Source organism: Pyxicephalus adspersus, chromosome 6, assembly GCF_032062135.1.
Source record: "Pyxicephalus adspersus chromosome 6, UCB_Pads_2.0, whole genome shotgun sequence".
NCBI classification, from domain to species: Eukaryota; Metazoa; Chordata; class Amphibia; order Anura; family Pyxicephalidae; genus Pyxicephalus; species Pyxicephalus adspersus.
The window spans coordinates 21,474,838-21,492,209 of NC_092863.1; the positions used below are offsets into that span (position 1 = coordinate 21,474,838).

The 17,372-nt window shown below is 39.8% G+C and overlaps 1 protein-coding gene across 5 annotated transcripts in view; it reads left to right on the forward strand.

Moving 5' to 3' along the window:
* SOCS7 (suppressor of cytokine signaling 7) overlaps nt 1-17,372 on the forward strand; it is a 190,073-nt gene that overhangs the window by 46,811 nt on the left and 125,890 nt on the right. For 4 of the 5 annotated variants that reach the window (XR_011921318.1, XM_072414920.1, XM_072414919.1 and 1 more), the window contains exons 2-4: nt 14,876-14,940; nt 15,028-15,132; nt 15,319-15,420. Coding sequence is in view for 4 of the 5 variants with exons in the window: in XM_072414920.1 (XP_072271021.1) it covers nt 14,876-14,940; nt 15,028-15,132; nt 15,319-15,420 (272 nt within the window). In the remaining variant the exon portion in view is untranslated. The remainder of the gene's footprint in view (nt 1-14,875; nt 14,941-15,027; nt 15,133-15,318; nt 15,421-17,372) is intronic. The other variant, XM_072414917.1, reaches the window with a different exon arrangement.

Here is a 17,372-nt window from a genome sequence, read left to right on the forward strand (position 1 = left end):
TATAGTTTCTCTAAATCCAACGTCTGCCAAGTATCCAGCAGTTTGTAGCTGTTTAAAAGTATCCTCAAACGTTTGCACACCCCCATGGGGCTACAGGAGGGTTAAAAATCTCCTCTCAGCCCCAATGTGCCCTCTCTGAATTCCTCCAGTCTCAGCAGAGCCCACTCCAGATATAGTTCCTGCATGGTAGTGGGTAAGTACTTTGTTGCTATTGTGATCTCTTAAGTGTAACAATTAGGTTTCCCCTTGACAAAAAGTTTCCTCCACCCCTCATTCTGGAATAAATCAAAGTCCATGTAACAGTGTTTGCCAATAAAATGCTTACCAATAGGGAATCTCCGATTACCTAGCTTAGGACATTTATCTTTATGAAAATGTGTTTCCTGAAGGAACACCACATGGACCTGTTTCCTGTGTAATTCTATCAAAAGTGATGCATGCTTTTCTGGTACATTCAAACTTTTTACATTAAAGGAGGAGAACCTGAGTGATTGCATTGAAATGGGGATGGGGTGAATAGAATGGTACAGGTGTCAGGGGTGAGTTGCCTGGGGGTGGAAGGGACAGTGGGGGCAATGGAGTTGTTGTTAAAGACGGGATACTTCCACAGACAGAAGTATCACTGGTAACCTAGTGGTAAGCTACAGTGTTCAAAATTAAAACCCTGCAGGTCCTATTGAGGGAACGACGTAGGCATTGAGGGTGCCCCTGCCTCCCTGGGCCAAGCCTTATTCAAACAATGGAGTGCTTGCTCCCACGCCTATTTAAAACCTTGTACATCAAAGTGCAAACTAGGGTTTGGAACAGTGACAAAATAACATGCATAAATTATTGTTACTTGAAGTACTTAAAACCACAAACATTTAACAACCTTTCTAAAGCGGCTAGGAATACAATTTCAGATCTGTGTAATCCAAAGGGTCTGTAGATAGTAACTCAATCTAGCAAACATAAACCAAAATTTTATAATCAACAGTATGGGTATGAACACTTAAGGTACCCCGTCGGCTGGGGTGTAGTCCTTTAGGTGATAGTGCTTCCCAGAGTACAGAAGAGTTCAGTAGGAGGAATTCATTTCGGTCCCTTGGGAACTGGTGAGAAGCGTTTGCCAGGGTTTCTCTTTCGTTACGTCTTCTATTAGGAGTGGGAAGGAGGATCAAGGGGCTTGAGTTGGGAAGGCTAGTCCAGGAGAACAATCTGTGGCAAATCGAATGCTCTTTGCATGAGGGGACAATCACTCAGTTGCCTTAATACCGCCGATCTGCTATCCTTGGAAACCTGGAATTGGAAGGGGGAAGCCCCAGCGATATTTGAGGTTGCGTGAGCGTTTCACCAGTAGCAGACGTAATGCTCTGCGTTGTTCCAGGGTGGTGTGGGTAAGGTCCTGGTAGAGAACCACTACAGTTTTTGGGAAGAGAATTGTATCCTGTGTTCTGGCTGTCCTCATGATTGCATCTTTTTGGTTGTAGGATTGCAAACAGCACACAACATCCAGTGGGTGTGAGGCATCATGTGTTCTGGTACCGGTTCAGACACCCAATGAACCCGCTCAATCTCCATGAGTGTGTCAGGAGGTGGTTGCAAAAGAGCCTTGAAGAGGGTATGTACAGCTGCCTGCAGGTCGGCTGGCCCGACCATCTCTGGGAGTGCCATTATCCCGATATTGCGAGAATTTGGATTTTCAACGTCATGCTGCCAAGTAGTAGGGTGAGTAGGTGTTGTACTTAGGCAGTGTGCTCATTAAGGCGATCCGATTGTTTACTCACGGGGACCCACAAATGCTCCCTAACCTTCTCTACCTCCTCAATTCTGGCACTATTTTACCTCGGTTCTGCTATCTCTGATTTAACAGTGGAGGCCACTTTTCAAAGCAAGCCTCCAGGTCTGCTTTGGTAGGTAGGATGTGTGGTGACCCTTCTCAGGCATCTGGCTGACTAAGAGGGACGGGATTGACTCACCGAGTCTATGGTCCTGAAGCCTAAGTCAGAGTGAACGGGTGATTCTCCTTGTGAGCTGTCTACCTCTGCCTGCTGTGATGGTGAAAGCGCCACTGCTGCACATGTATGAGCCGCCGCCATCCTGCCCCCCTCCTTCCCTGCTTCCTCTGGCATAGAAGAGCCTGTGTGGATTAGGTAAGCCCACATCTTCCTCTGCTGTGTGGTCGGGTTTGGGAGGTGCACCGCCATTGCCCCTTTCTCATGACAGGCGTGGAAGCTGCTATTCTATCTATTGGCTAGTGAATGGTCCAGGGACGTGCAAAAAGCAAAAGCTCAGAGTAGGCATGTCTTCACTCGGCTATGCTCAACGTTTTTGGCCTAACAAAAAAAGCACCCAAATTACTAAAATTGACAAAAATTTAGTTTCTCCCCAGCCCGTTTTTGGGGGGCGGGCTGCCCACCTGCCAAGAATTTTCCACCTGGCACATTTTCAGCAGTCCTGAAGGGACAACGGAGAGCTGCTCTGCTTGCTCCGTTCTCCTCTAATAAGAGCAGAGTGCTGATTCAGGGTGAACAGGGAACACCTATAGTTAGCACCATGCACAATTTCAGCACCACAGCTTTTACAAATTTCATGGTAATCGGATCAGAATTGTAAAATCCTGTGAAAATCCAACATTGGGGTTACAGTATTAAAAGCAAGTGTTCCTAGGATTTCTAAATTAAAAATGCAAATTGGAGACCCCCGGGACCACTTACATAGAAAGGAGCATTGGGGAAGGGCTCTTAATTTTATACTTTTCTCTCACAAATCTATACCTGTCATGCTATGGTACCCTGTCTGCTTCTCTTCTTTGAACCCCAATTTTCCCCAGAATGGTGGGGTGTACAAAGTCAAAAATGTAGGTGCAGTGGGGGGACACCTTTGGATAACCCCCCACATTAAAATTTAATTACTATGGCAAACGCACTGCCCTGTTACACCTTACTGCCCACTTCTAACACTGGAAACCAATTTCTCTGGAATGGAGAGGTGTAGGAAACTGAAAATGTGTGTATAACACTACACACATCTGTGTATAACACTACCTAAAGTTTTATCACAATGGCATCATTAGAACATAAAAAACCCATCAAACTGAAATTGGGGTTAAGGTACTGGTAGGGTATAGTCATGCGTAACAGGGCAGCGTGTTTTAATGGGCAGAGTTTATGTAATGATGCCATGCTGATGAAAATTTCGGGGGTGTTAGCCACAAGTGTCCCCCCACTTGCACCTAGGATTCTGTTTATCTTTACCTCTCTGTTCTAGAGAAATTAGGGTTCAAGGTAGGCAAGCGGACAGTTTGATGGGCAGAAGTTTTTATGTTCTATTGATGCCATGCTAATTAAATTTTAGGGGTTTATACATCTGTTCCCCACTTGCACCTACATTTTAAGTTCCCTGCACCTCCCCATTCCAGATAAATTGGGATTCAAAGAACAGAAGCAGAAGGGGCAGCATAGTATTACAATTATAGTTTGGTGAAAGGTGGGTAAAATATTTAGGGGGCCCCACCCCAATGCTTCTTGATATGTGAGTGGCCCCGGGGGTCCTTAATTTGCATTTTCAATTTTGGGCTCCTAATGTTCAATTTTTTTAAACTTGTGATCCCCATTTTTTGAGATTCTTGAAATTAAAAAAAGAAATGTTGGTTATTAGTCGCTATGAGAGTCCCCTGTGTACCCTAAAAGTTTTGGTTAATTACAACCAACAATTTAGAAGATCTAAAGGATTGAACGCATTGAGTTGTTAGCCTGCAGAATCTGACAAGCAGACTTTACACACATGCAGTTCTTGTTTTTGACAGTGATGAGAGGAGGGCACTGGCTGTCCTGCCCCCATCTGCGAAAGCCCAGCACTTACTGCCTGTTACCAATCCCAGGTGCCCAGCATTTATCGCCTGTTACCAATTACAGGTACCCAACAGTTATCACCGGTTACCAATCCCAGGTGCCTAGCAGCTGACATGTAGTCACTCAGGAGGGGCTTTTTTTACTGTAAACTAAGCCTAATTTGTTAAGCCACATTGATCACAATATTACACTACTACAAGGGAATACACTATTAAAACATGGCTCACTAGGGAGTTGGAATAAAATACACAGCATTGGATTGTTGGGGCATAATACAAAAAAAAAAATGGAAAAATTGTACATTCTAACTAACCTACCAACAAACATTAGAAAGTTGGAACAAAGTATAGGGGGTAGGTAGAACACTGACACAATAGTAGGGGTTACTGGATACCTATGGCATAAAAAACTAGGAGCTCTAAATTTGCACTGTAGCTGTGCAAAACCATAAATCCTTAGGCCATTACACAAAATGGGCACAAAATACAAAACTTGCGCATTGTGTTCAAGAAAGAACTAAATAAAGTCAAGGCTTCACATTGGTCAGGTGCTGGCACAGAGGATGTGTATGCTAGTTTTTACCTCTGATCACAAGGAAGGTTGTCCGTTAGTGTCCAGCTTGGCAGATGACAACAATGATGCAGGGATGAGTACACATGGATCATTGCCTGGATGAGACTTCTGACATTTTCATGATACAAGACCAGGTAAGTTACCAACAAGTAATTTTATTGTACAGTTTAGGAAAGCTCAGAACTAGTTTACAAAAAATAAATATTGGTACAGATTTTTTTTTTTACAGTAAAACACACATTATGAGCAATGCTAACCTGTTTTGCTATCCTGCTCCAGTTGTGTTAAAGCACTGCTTGTACCCAATATGGTTTTCTTTAGGTGACACAGTAGCATCCTGCGGTACTTCATGCTGAATATCCACTAGACCAGTGAATTGGATGCTGCTTTCCCCCTGTGTCATGTGTGCAGTTGTAGCAGATTCTTGCCGTATTAGTGGGCCAAACAATGCACTGCACTTGTTCCGGCACAGAAAATAATGCAGCAAGCAAAGACCACCTTGCCTATTTTGTCAATGCACAGATGTATAGCACTATAAATATTCTGAAGCTATTTGCCTAAATACCAAATGCATTTTATACCAACCTGGCATGAGAAGCCTGTAGTTGAACTTTTTTTTTCTCTTGGTCAAAATTCTGGTTTGGAATCGTGTTAATAAGTTGTCATGTAAGGCAAAAGCTTCATCTGCAACAAACACAAAGTTCATATCCTCTACAGTTTGGGTGTTGCAAGGAAGGTGCAGTTGCTTATTGACCAGCTTTTGGTGGAATGCTGTAGCTTCCAGGACCCCTTTATCAGACATGCACCTGTTTTTGCCTAGATCAACTGAAACAAACTCATAACGTGCCTATTTCCATGACCACAATGCTGAAAACCTCTTGTAACTGTAGTAGAAGGATCCATTGTCTGCAGGTGGGGTGTGTGATACTTACATGTTTCCCATCAATTGCTCCTTCAATTGCTCAAAATCTGAAGGAATGGCCAGCCATTCCTCTGGTGCATCAGAAAACTGAAAGGAGAACATTTTTTTTCTTCTTTCTTGTAGACTTCCTCCTGTGACCTTGCAGAGACTCCATCTGCTGCAAAATCCATTCCATTTGTTTCCATCCATCCACTTTGTTTTGTTTCCCAAAATCAAAACATGAAGAGCTTGAAAAGAAGCAAACATTGCAGCAGCTATGGCTATGACCATCAAGAGGGTGCGTGTAATTCCTTTGGCTTTAGCATAGTTGCAAAAATGAGGAAGATGACCCCAGAACAAAAATGTTGGTGGAGCTGATTTATGTTTAGTCTATCAGATATTGTGGGTAGAAGACATTTGATATGCGCCACAGGAGTATGAATGTATAGTCATTCTGTGTCCATAACCCTAATGTTCACTCAGGCATGGACAGTTTTGTTTTTGTTCTATTGATAAGTAATTGCATAGCTTTTAAATCCACTTAAAATGTTATTTTAGGTTGGAGTGGACTATTTAATTCACATTTATTGGGACAATATTTTTTTTGTATGTTTGAAACACTAAGTATTTGCCAAATACACATTCACCAAAAAAAAAAAAAACTTCTAGACTTTATCTTTTTTATTTATTCCTAATGGTGTCCTTTACTACTACTACTTTCCCTCTTTTGTCTGAAGGCTGGGTTGTACTATTTGAGGTACTTCTGAAATTCTTAAGGCTTTGAGTCCAATTTGAGATTATCAATTTCTTTGGTAACCATATTTACAAAAATGTTTATATGGGGTTAAACAACAACGATAGGCAAAGAGTTTATTTAGGTTTCTTGAAAAAGGTTGTTGGTGAGGAAAAGACGGGGGATTTCCATGGCCTGTATGTGAAGACAAGTCATAGTCAGAATCTGTGGGGTCTATTTCATTTTCATGAGTAGCTGATACAGGTGTTTTTGAACTTTGAAATCATCAGCTTTACAGTTCTGAAATTTAGTTGGTACTTAAAACAAGGGGTTATCCAATTTCTGTTTGTCAAATATGGTTTTAAGAGTTAGGTTACATGCATATAAATTATTGTATTTTTTATAACATTCTTTATTTTCATTTTTTCATTTTTATATTACAAAAATATAACAATATAAATAGGGACCGAAAAGGACATAACATACTCTTAAACAAAGGGTTACAACATCAATACACAGACAAGAACGTTGTCCTGGGTAAAGAAAACAACCCAACAGGTGTACATGTTTTACAATGTTGGAAACTTAAAAGAATGACAAATCGAAAGATCATAGCAGAGAACATAAACATAATGGTATTTATATCTGACAGTACTGCAATTTGAAACAGTTGCTATTTGTGTGAAGGTTAGGAGCTGGCATATATTCTGGTGAATCAAAGAATTATTTCCAATAATACCAAGTATTCTCAAATTTTCATTGATATATATATATATATATATATATATATATTTCATTTATAATACGAAACCACTGAGCCATGGAAGGACAGATTTCTGACCGCCAAAGTAGCAGGATACGGTTTGGCTGCATTCAGTACAAGTTCAAGTGTCTGACTACCAATGTTTTATTAAATTTAAGTGTGAGGAAGCTATGTTGAAGCAAAGAGAATGCCAGGTCATCTGAAACCATGTGGTGGGTAAATTTTGGTATGATTTCTCTGACCCCTTTCCAAAATAAACATATAGTGGGGCAGGTCCAGAAAATGTTTAGTATGGAGCCCTCTCCCTCCTAACATCGCCAGCAGCAGTCCAAGACTGAAAATTAAATCCTGTGAGGTTGAGATGATGTACGATGCCATCTGGTGAGTATTTTATAGTTGAGTTCCTGGAATTACAGCTGGAGGTGTGAGGCGACAACCAGATTATCCAGTTTCACTGCTCAGTGTCTAAAGTGATGTTCAGGTCTATTTCCCAGTGAGTAAGTAGGTAAGTAGGTGAAAAATCCTCAGGTGTAGTGCTAAGTTGAACATAGATGGTTGACAAGGCATGTCTATCTGAGCCTGCGCCTAAATACAGAGCTTCAAAAGGCGTATGTGACCATGCAATGTCTCTACTGGGCAGGAGTGAGTGTATAAAATGTCCAACTTGTCTCGTTCTCCATAAACCCAGTGGTCAGAAGCTCTATGCATGCCAAGTTGAATCAAATTCTCAAAATGCGCACCCCCCTGCTCCGATCCTACCCATTGTTTGGCGTATGAATACCTGGCCCAGTCTAGAACCCTTACCAGGTAGGCTGCCATAAAGTATTTGTGAAAATTTGGGACTCCCAGTCCTGCTTTCTTTGACCTGAAGAGCAAGTTAAAATTATGCCTGGATCTCTGGTTACCCCAAATAATTGAAAAATCAATATGGATGTGTAAAACCTATTAAAAAAGTATTTAGGTATTCTGTTTGGCAGGGTTTGGAACAAGTACAGGAAACGTGGCAGTCTGTTCATCTTATTCACCTGTATCCTTCTAAACCATGAAAAGGTAGTTGTTTTCCAGTTCTTCATGTCTACCTTGACCCATGTGTGAAGTGGGCCAAAATTAAATTGGAAAATGCGTGCCAAATCCTTGGACAAATATATTCCGAGATATTGCATACCTTCTTCGACTCACCCAAAAGCATATGATTTGTCTATTTGTGACTGTAAACCTGTATGTAAAGATGTTCATCACCTCAGATTTAGTATAGTAGATTTTGAAGTTTGACAAGGAGCCATAAAAAGATAGCTTCTTCATCAGATTGGGCAGCAAGATAATTGGTTGGATAGTACAAATAAAAGATAACCTTATGTACTTTCTCTCCAAACTTCAAACCCACTATATCAGAGTTGGCTCCTTTTGCCCTCAGCAGAGGTTCCAGTGTCAAAATGAAGATAAAGGGGGATAGGGGGCATCCTTGTCGGGTACCATTATGTAAAAAAATAAATTCTGAGATTCCCCTATAAACCCTAACCACCGCTAAGAGGTGGGAATACGCTGAATGTATCAATGCCAACATGTTGGGGTCTAGACCTATATATGACAGAGTTTGATTCATAAATGTCCACTTTACCCTATTAAGCTTTTTCAGTGCCCGTAAAGAAAAGAAATACTGTAGTGGCCTGTGAGTTTGCCAAATGAATCTAATTTAAAGCTTTGGATGTGTTGTCCCTGGCCTTGCGCATTGGGACAAAGCTCACCTTGTCAGTGTATTCTAATTTCGGTAGCACCCATGGTAACCTCATTGCCAGTACCTTGGTAAATATTTTCAAATCTTGATTTACAAGGGGAAATGGAGCAGTAGCTGGGGCAACTGTCTGGGTTCTTTCTTTCATTCAGTATAAGCCGGATGTGGGCACGAAACCAGTCTAGCGGAAACGTGTTTCCTTCTGGTATTGCATTATAGGACTGTACCATATAGGAAAGTAAAGTCTCCCGTCTGGGCCCGGGGCCTTGCCCGAGGGAATACTGGCTATCACTCTCTGAATCCCCCCCCCCCCCCACAGTGGTGCTCTGGAAGCTCGACAAAAAAAGGGCTTTGGCATTTGACTTTGGTCAAGTAAGCTTGTGCTGCCTCAACTAAAGCGGGTCCCTGGTTTAAATTCTTTTCAATGTGAATATTGGATAAGAACATACAGTATTTGTTGAATTCCTCTGCAATGTCCTGGATCAGGGTTATTACAGTACTCTAATATATAAAATATTAGACGCAGAAGCTGCTATGGTAAACCTAACTGGGGTAACATGAAGAGCCCACAGCGGAGCTTCTGCGACAGCCACCTTACCATAAATACAATACACATAATAGAATAAAAGAATTTGGGTTCATAACATAACGATTTGGAGACATTAGTCTCCAAATCTTAGTTTAGATAAATATCTAAAGGCTTGGTAACTGGTAGTGCAAACATTTTGGGTAAAGATTAGAAATATCTTATAAAATGTAAAAAATTACCAAATGTAAACAATTTATGTAAAGTGTCTTTTAAATTTCTAAGAGGTAGGTCTTATGTACCATATTCCATAGGGCGTATGCTCATAGTGAATACAGGCTAGACAGTTGGTATGTTGAATCAGGCTAAAAAATGTCAAAATGGAATGATTCCATCGATCTCGCGACTGTCCTTTGTTCTTAGTAGGAATATCGCCTCTGGCTCGCTGGCACTTTTTATTTGCAAAGTGCCAGGGGTTGTTAGGTGGAGTGGTCACCGATGCCAGCATCACAGGCCAGTCTGGAAGGCTGATCTCCAAAAGGTGGAAGGTTTCCAGTAGAATAAGTAGGTCTTCTGGTGTCTGGAAGTAGCTGAGTGTCTGTCGTTGAATGTTGTGAGTTAAAAAAGGTAAAAGTGCTTACAAGGTAAATATGCAAAATTCCCTGAGTTTAAAGTATTAAGTCTTTACAATGTATTCTGTACATTGTTAAAGCAGACCTAAATTCAAACTTTTTACTTTTCATAAAAGGGGTGGACAACGCTCTTATAAAAAAATAAAATTAAAATATGCAGCATCTCCCCTTTTTTTCTTGATCGCCGCAGGTGCGCAGAGCCTCTCGGGATACCTACGGCATCCCAAGTATCTCAGCATGTGCACGTTTTCCCCATATACGTTAGCCAATCTCGCGCTTGCCCAGTGCAAGATCGGATGACGTCTGAAGAAGAACCCGGAAGAAGACTGGTGGGTTCTGTGCTAGGCCGAAGAAGGATACTGGTAGGACGCGGGACCCGATCGTAGAAACCTCTTGATGGATTGATGGATCTGCTAGATTAAAGGTGTTTTAAATTTTTTTCTATTTTTAGTTTAGTTCCGCTTTAAGTCTATTGTGAGGACTGCCAAGTCTCTTATTTAGTAAGGACAGAGGCATATGTCGTTGGTGTGAAGTTCTGTTCCTCAACAGGTAAAATGGACTCATGGTAAGTAGGGGATTCTTCCTGTAAAAGAGTTGTAGGTGGTGGCTCTTCGGGTAGCCTAGGGTACCTGCTCTCCTGATAATCTCTTTTCTTCAACATGCTGATAACTCCAGTTATGTGTTTCCTTAATCATCTTTCAGAACAGCTCTGAAAAGAGCCTGCCCACATAGTACAGGAAGCACAAAGCTCACATTAAATAAAAGTACACCACCCGCCCAGAAACTTGCAGCAGGATGTGGGAGAGGAGAGCATCAAGGGTCAGACAGAGCCTTGGTTAAACTAGACAAGGCAACTTACTTGGGAGTAAGAACTGATTCTACCCAGTGCTTGCTGCTGGGATTGAAATAGTGTTTATTTCTAGAGTATCTGGTCCACAAAGTACATTAGAGAAAGGAGTGGGCAAAGGAGGTGCATGGCACAGAAAATCCTTAAGACCAATCATCTACAGAGTAGGCGGGACATAATGCAGGGGTATTTGGTCAGCATGTCTTCTCTGGGTGCATTACCTAACATTTTCTTAAAAAAAAAAAAAAAAAATGATTCAGTTTACTATGCATTTTCCCTTTACATTTTCTTTAGTCAAGAGTGGTATGGTTGCTGGATCACAGTTTGTTGTGTTTTGTAAAGTTCTGGAGTTGTCATGGTAGTCTTAATGTTGCAGGTTAAATTATAATGAAAAAGTAGAAAGAACAAGATTTTGAGGCTCAGAAGTTCATTGCAAATCATTAACCCCCTGAACGGTAGCCCCAAGTGTGATTCGGGGTAGAAAAAAGATGCTAAAAGCAATAACCCAGAGCCACACTGGGGGTAGGTAAACCTTTGGGAAGTATTAGTAAATCGAGTCTTACCTGATCGGCCGGTGTCCCACATCTTCCTTCTCAGCGATGTCCGTCTTCTTTCTTCCTCTGGCTGGCATTCTCTGCACTTGATGAGTCACCGGGGAGTTCCCGGTGACGATGGTGCCTGAGGACGTTGCCGGCAGGACGGGAAATTCAAATCCATTTGTATAGCATTTAATACAGAATTACTGTATTGAATGCAATACAGTGGATTTATATGTGTAAAATTTTGTGTTTGAAACTTTTGTGTTTGTGTTATACTCATACTATTATATTATGCTGTAAAATACATTTTCGTGAAAATCAATGTACTGCTTTTAGACATAAATCCGGACAGAAATAACCCATCCAGGAGGAGGTGATAAACCCACGCTCCAGCATCTCTCCAGCAACCATTCTTGACCTACGTTCTTTTAGACTTTATGACAGGCATCCCTATGGTAGGCACCTTCTCTCCAGAGTTTATCTTTTTATTTAGTTATATACTTATACCTAAATTGGGTTCACTGATTACAGTGCAGCTATACACCCTCTTGCCAGAGCCCTTATTCACTTCCTAAATTATTATCTGCCACTTCATCCTGTACGTAACACTGATTTTTATTTTTATGTATTAAGATGTTACCATTTAAAGATATTACAATATATATTTATAAAACTTTACCCCATCAGAAATGAAACTAAAAACATATGTATTCTTTCATATATAGTATTTTTCTTTTTCATGTGATGTATACAAATATATAATGCCCTTCGAATGATACGTACTAGCATTAACCAGATAATTTTATACAATGATTTAAATATATTTATGCGATGTGTGACAATGTTATAAATGCATGTTTTATGTTTCTTTAAACTGCATTTAGACCATACAACTCTTTCTACATCTCAACCCCCAAATAAGCCAAACTTTGGCGAAACGTGTCGGGTCATGCGCAACCTTTTCGGGTCTATATTTTAATTTTTAATAACTGTATGGCGGCAGAACACCTATATATAGCAAAGTTTTCCCATTCCTGTCGATGTAAACAGGTTCAGGGATACAATATTATTATTGAGTGTACACTGTAATAATGTATGAATCTTTGATGTGTAAATACATAATTATTGATTTGCAATAAATTTCTGAGCCTCAAAACCTTGTTTTCTCAACTTCGCAATTTTTCTACATAATTTATCAGAGGTGGCTCAAAACTAATTGGATACAAGCAGGTGAAGGCAAATCCTCTATTATATATGTTGCAGGTTAAAGCCTAGCCAGGCAAAATTTCCATGCATCATCCCTTACAGACCAAGGGGCCAGAGGTATGGTTCCTTTACAGTGTTCTCCCCAGAATTTTTCTTTAGCTGGGTTGTGAGAAGCTGTAGCCAGGTGGTCAAAAATTGGACAGGGCAAATGTGGTGGGCCGATTGCCCGGGAGAAAGGCAAGAGAACTATGCTGAAATTGCTATGGTGCACACCTCCTCGTCAAGTATGTATTAATGGTGATTTCTCACAGGTCTGATTGACACTGTGAAGGCAGATATGACATCTATATTTCAATGCTTCAGACTTTTCTTAGAGAATTTTGGCAACTATTCTGTTTACCAGTGTGTATGAAAAGATCAAAATCTCAGAAAAGCATTTGAACTGAAGGCCCTGATTTATGAAAGCTCTCCAAGGCTGGAGAGAATACACTTTCAGCAGTGAAGTTGGGTGATCCAGCAAACCTGGAATGGATCTGGTCCAGGATTCAAAACATATGCTAGCAAATTGCAAATTATTTTTAAAAATCCATTCCATGTTTTCTGGATCACCCAGCTTCACTTCTGAAAGTGTATTCTCTCCAACCTTGGAGAGCTTTCATAAATCAGGCCCGAAGTTTCAGAGGAGAGGGAGAATTCAGAGGTGGAGGGGTTGGAAATTAATCATGGAAAACATTGCAGTTATGGCTATTCTAGGGTTCAGAGCAGAAAACTAGCTATTTAGGACAGGTTGTGCAAAGGCTTCCATCATTCCTTTCCTATTTACAGTCAATTAAACATGGGCGCAACATGCTTTTTTCTGTCCTAAAAGAAAATTGAATTCTTGAATTCTGAACAGGGCATAAAATCAGGGAACAATTTCTCTGCATGTCATAGATTTCTTTTTTTTTTTTTTACTTTATTTTCTGTTCCGACAATGCAGAATATAACATTAAAGTAGCCAGAAAACAGATTAGTGAAATATTCAAATTACAATCAGAGTCAGATTTTGAAATAGACAAAAGTGGCTTATGTGACTGCGTTACAGGCAGTTCAGGAAAAGGAAACCATATACATAATGAACCGGAGCGTTGGGTAGAACATTATCACATAAAGAACGAAAGAAATAAAGGGTTTGGAGAAGGTAAAATTATTTACAATTATGAAACATAAGGGGGTGTGAAAAAGGAGGGGGAAAGAAAAACGGGGGGGGGGGGGTACGGATGGTAAAGAGGAGGAGGTGTGAACATTAACAATTATAGTTCAGTCAGAAGTTGGAGTGTATGAGCCCACAATAAGGTAGCCATACTTGGTTATAAATAAACTGCACCCAAAAAAAACAGGTTTGTGTAAATTTCTCAATGTTCACATTATTCATTATTATGATGTCATTGACTCTGTGGAGCCAGTGCATGAGGGTTAGAGGGGATGTGCTTCTCCAACTTGCTGATATACCTGCTTTTGCTGTATTTAATAAGTACCGGTAAAGGGACTTCTAATAGCTCTCCCCTAACAAACTCTGGTTTGCCTTAAATGGTGATATCAGTTAGGTGGCGAATTATGTTCGCCACACCTAACCAATACGAAGACAGGGAGGGGTAAATCCAGAAAACATGAAACAGCGTGCCCAATGCAGAACTGCAGTGTCAACGGGTGGGGTCTATGGGAATACATCTTAACCAATACAGTGGGGGTGCAATACCATCTGGTAAGTACCTTGTAATTGAGCTCCCTGACATACCCAAAAAATAATTTTGTTTACAAGTTGGGGAAAGGAGGGCATGCCCCTAACCACCCGAGTATAATGCCTGATGAAGGTCCTGGTTATAATATTGTGGCGGGGGGTGCTAACACTTATGTTTATATCTTATTTTTTTACAGCTTTAGACAATCCATAAATGTGTGAGTGTTTTTAAACTTCAAATGCAACTGTCCTGAATTAGTATATTTAAGTAAAATTGAATGTATAATCATTAAAATCAAATTCATTTGTCAATGAAAATGTGTGCATTAAAAGTACCAAACAGAACCAATTGACATGGTACAAAACCTGTTGAATAAGCTGTTGGGATGAAAATTAGTTACATTAGAAAACCTCATTGAGTTTTAATGTTTTTCTATAGGGACATGTTTCCAGAGGTTCCTGTGACCCCCAGCATATTTGGTGATCATAACATGATCTGGAGCTCATTTGAAACCTAATTCTGCCCAGATTAATTTGATCTGATTGAACATGAACATTCAACAATCTCGTAGTTAAAGGATTCTAGCAAATATGATTTTTCTCACAGACATAAAATTCCCTACCATAAAAAGTCCCTACCAAGTAACTACAGAGCTGTAAGTTTAACTTATGTAGTTCGGAAGATGTTAGAGAGTTTGATGCAGGACCACATAACAGGTTTTGCTAGAGAGTATGTAATAACATGGATTTGCAAAAGACCAAAGTGTTTTAACAAATCTTTTTGAACTTGCAAAAGCATAAAAAATGTTAAATGTCTATACATAAATATAATGTGTCTATGTTACCTAAGTAGTATTGTTCTGCTTACAGGAAACCCCATTTAACCAGAACTCAAAGTGCCTTCTCTCCAGTTTCCTTCAGTCCCCTCTTCACTGGTAAGTAGTATTTTGAAAATTCTTAACGCAGAAAAATAATTTAAGTCTGCAGTGTTGATATTACACATAACAACAACTCTCTTACAGGTGAAACAGTGTCACTTGTGGATGTGGATATTTCTCATCATGGATCATGCTCTACCCATCCACCCACTCCACCACCACCCCCTCGCAGGAGTCTCAGCCTTTTAGGTAACATGAACATATAAGATAAAAAATAAAAAAATTTGTCCAGGCAGGGTTTTATTTCTATAGTATGTTTTTGAACTTGCTTCCATGTTGCTAGAATGACAGGTTCTTTACAGTGAAGAACTCTGCATGTTTTAAATATTATGGCATGTTGTTTTTGCTATTTAAAATAAAGGGATCTTATTCCAGATGACATTGGAGGCATACAACCAGCATCTGTCCTAGTGGGCCCTATACACTCCTCTCTGCAGTCCTTCCCACTTCCCCCACCACCTCCACCACATGCTCCAGGTTAGTATTAAACATGCAATGAAATGAAAAATTTGTCAATTGTGGTTTTTCGTGGCTAGCTTTTACCTAAACATGATACACTTACTATTTGTATATTTTTACTGTTTATTGAAGTAAAAGTTAACTTCAACTAATTTTTCAATACATTTCAGGGTACAATACTGAGTTACCATACAATACCATCATCAAGTGTTATGTTTATTGTGTTATGATATTTGTTATATTTCTATTTTCCAATTTTTTTAATCTTTTGCATCTTAGTTCTGCTGATTTCTTGCATGATTTCTGTATTGACTTTGTGGCATTTCTCAATGTGGGTATCTAATGGTTACAACAATAGATTATGCCAGTGTGGTGTGTATTGAAACTGTTGTAGACACAATAAAAATGCAGGAGCATAGTTGTCAGAGCAATACCAAATGGTATCTCTGTATAACTCCAGAACAAGGATGTTGGTACCAGTTGGTATTTTAATGAAAAATTTGAGATAAACTCTGGCCAAGGCATTCTGCTTATGCCTAGTTAGAGTTGATGGGTGAACAGTGACAAGGCCAATCACCCAAGCACTTGGACTTACCCATAGGCGTTCCAATCTTCACAAGGTTGCCAGCCTTTACAACAGGAAAAGCACCCCTTCAATATAGTCAGATTTTGTTGTTTTGTAGCCTAGAATAAAGACCCCCCCACACGCAAATGATTTTTCCAGCTGTATTTACTTAATGCAAGCTATAACATCAAAGTGTATAAATTAGCAACAGTTCAGAAAAAAAAAATTGAATTACTAAGAGATCACGTATGGGTATTGGGTATATAGTTTTCTGGCTAAAGGATCACCACCTTCTGCAAACTCATTCAGGTGTAACTAATCACCAATTGTATCAATATAATAAATTGTAATCATAGTAGTTCAACATCTAAAACATCAACAACTGTCAAAAGATCTCAAAAATAACATTGAGCAAAACAGAGCAAAATTGACCTTGTATTGGCTGAATGACCTTTCATATCTCGTCTAGAAAAATCTGTGGAATGCAGAAGCATGGTTTGAAGCATACACAAAAATGAAGCAAATCGGCTTATTTCAGTCCCAGGTTTTTATTGTGCTTCTTACGGTATATTTAACAATAATCGTCTAAAATATGTGTAGGCAACACACCAGGGACCAAAAACCGTTGAGCATCAATACTCCTTTTTCTCTCCTCCTTGCTCATTGGTCACTTCAACTCAGTGGAAGTGTATAGACAGGATGATTAAGAATGCTTTTTCCCACATGGCTGCCAAGCAGCCAATCAAAAGACCAGTGATCATCTTTTCACATGGCTCCAATAAACTGTTTACATTCTTTCCAAGCTCCTCTGAATTTACTATAATTTTGTAGACACCTACCGCAATAAAATGGTGGAATTTAAAAAAAAAGGTGGGGGGGAGGGGAAATTAGGGAGAAGTTTAATGACCATCTGCAGGGCATCATTTATTAGACATTCAGTTAGATTAGATCAAATGGTGTATCAGAATCATGATTTGGAAAACCAAAATAGATGTGATACTAGATTGCTGGGCTTATCCAAAGCTGTATAGGCCAAGGATTGTTTTATGCTGTTACTGACATTTCCAGCAGCTTGTTGAACAAACCTAAAGAAGATTACATTGAAATGTACATGTAGACTCTGATACTAATTTTCCTTGTGTTGTCATACGCAGAATACATTTTTATCAGATCAAATAAGCCATTATGGCAGCTTCAAGATCACAGGACACAGTTATTTTTAATGACACTCAAGTATAATTGTTGCCTGATGTGTCTTTGCATACCTTGGCCTGCACTCCGGCGAGTACTGGAAGCTCTCTGCACCAATAATATCATACACAGTTTTCCCACTATCTCCAATCTAGGGAACTTACCAAAGTGTTTTACTTTTTCGGTTGCCACAAATCTCATCGCTAGATTGGCT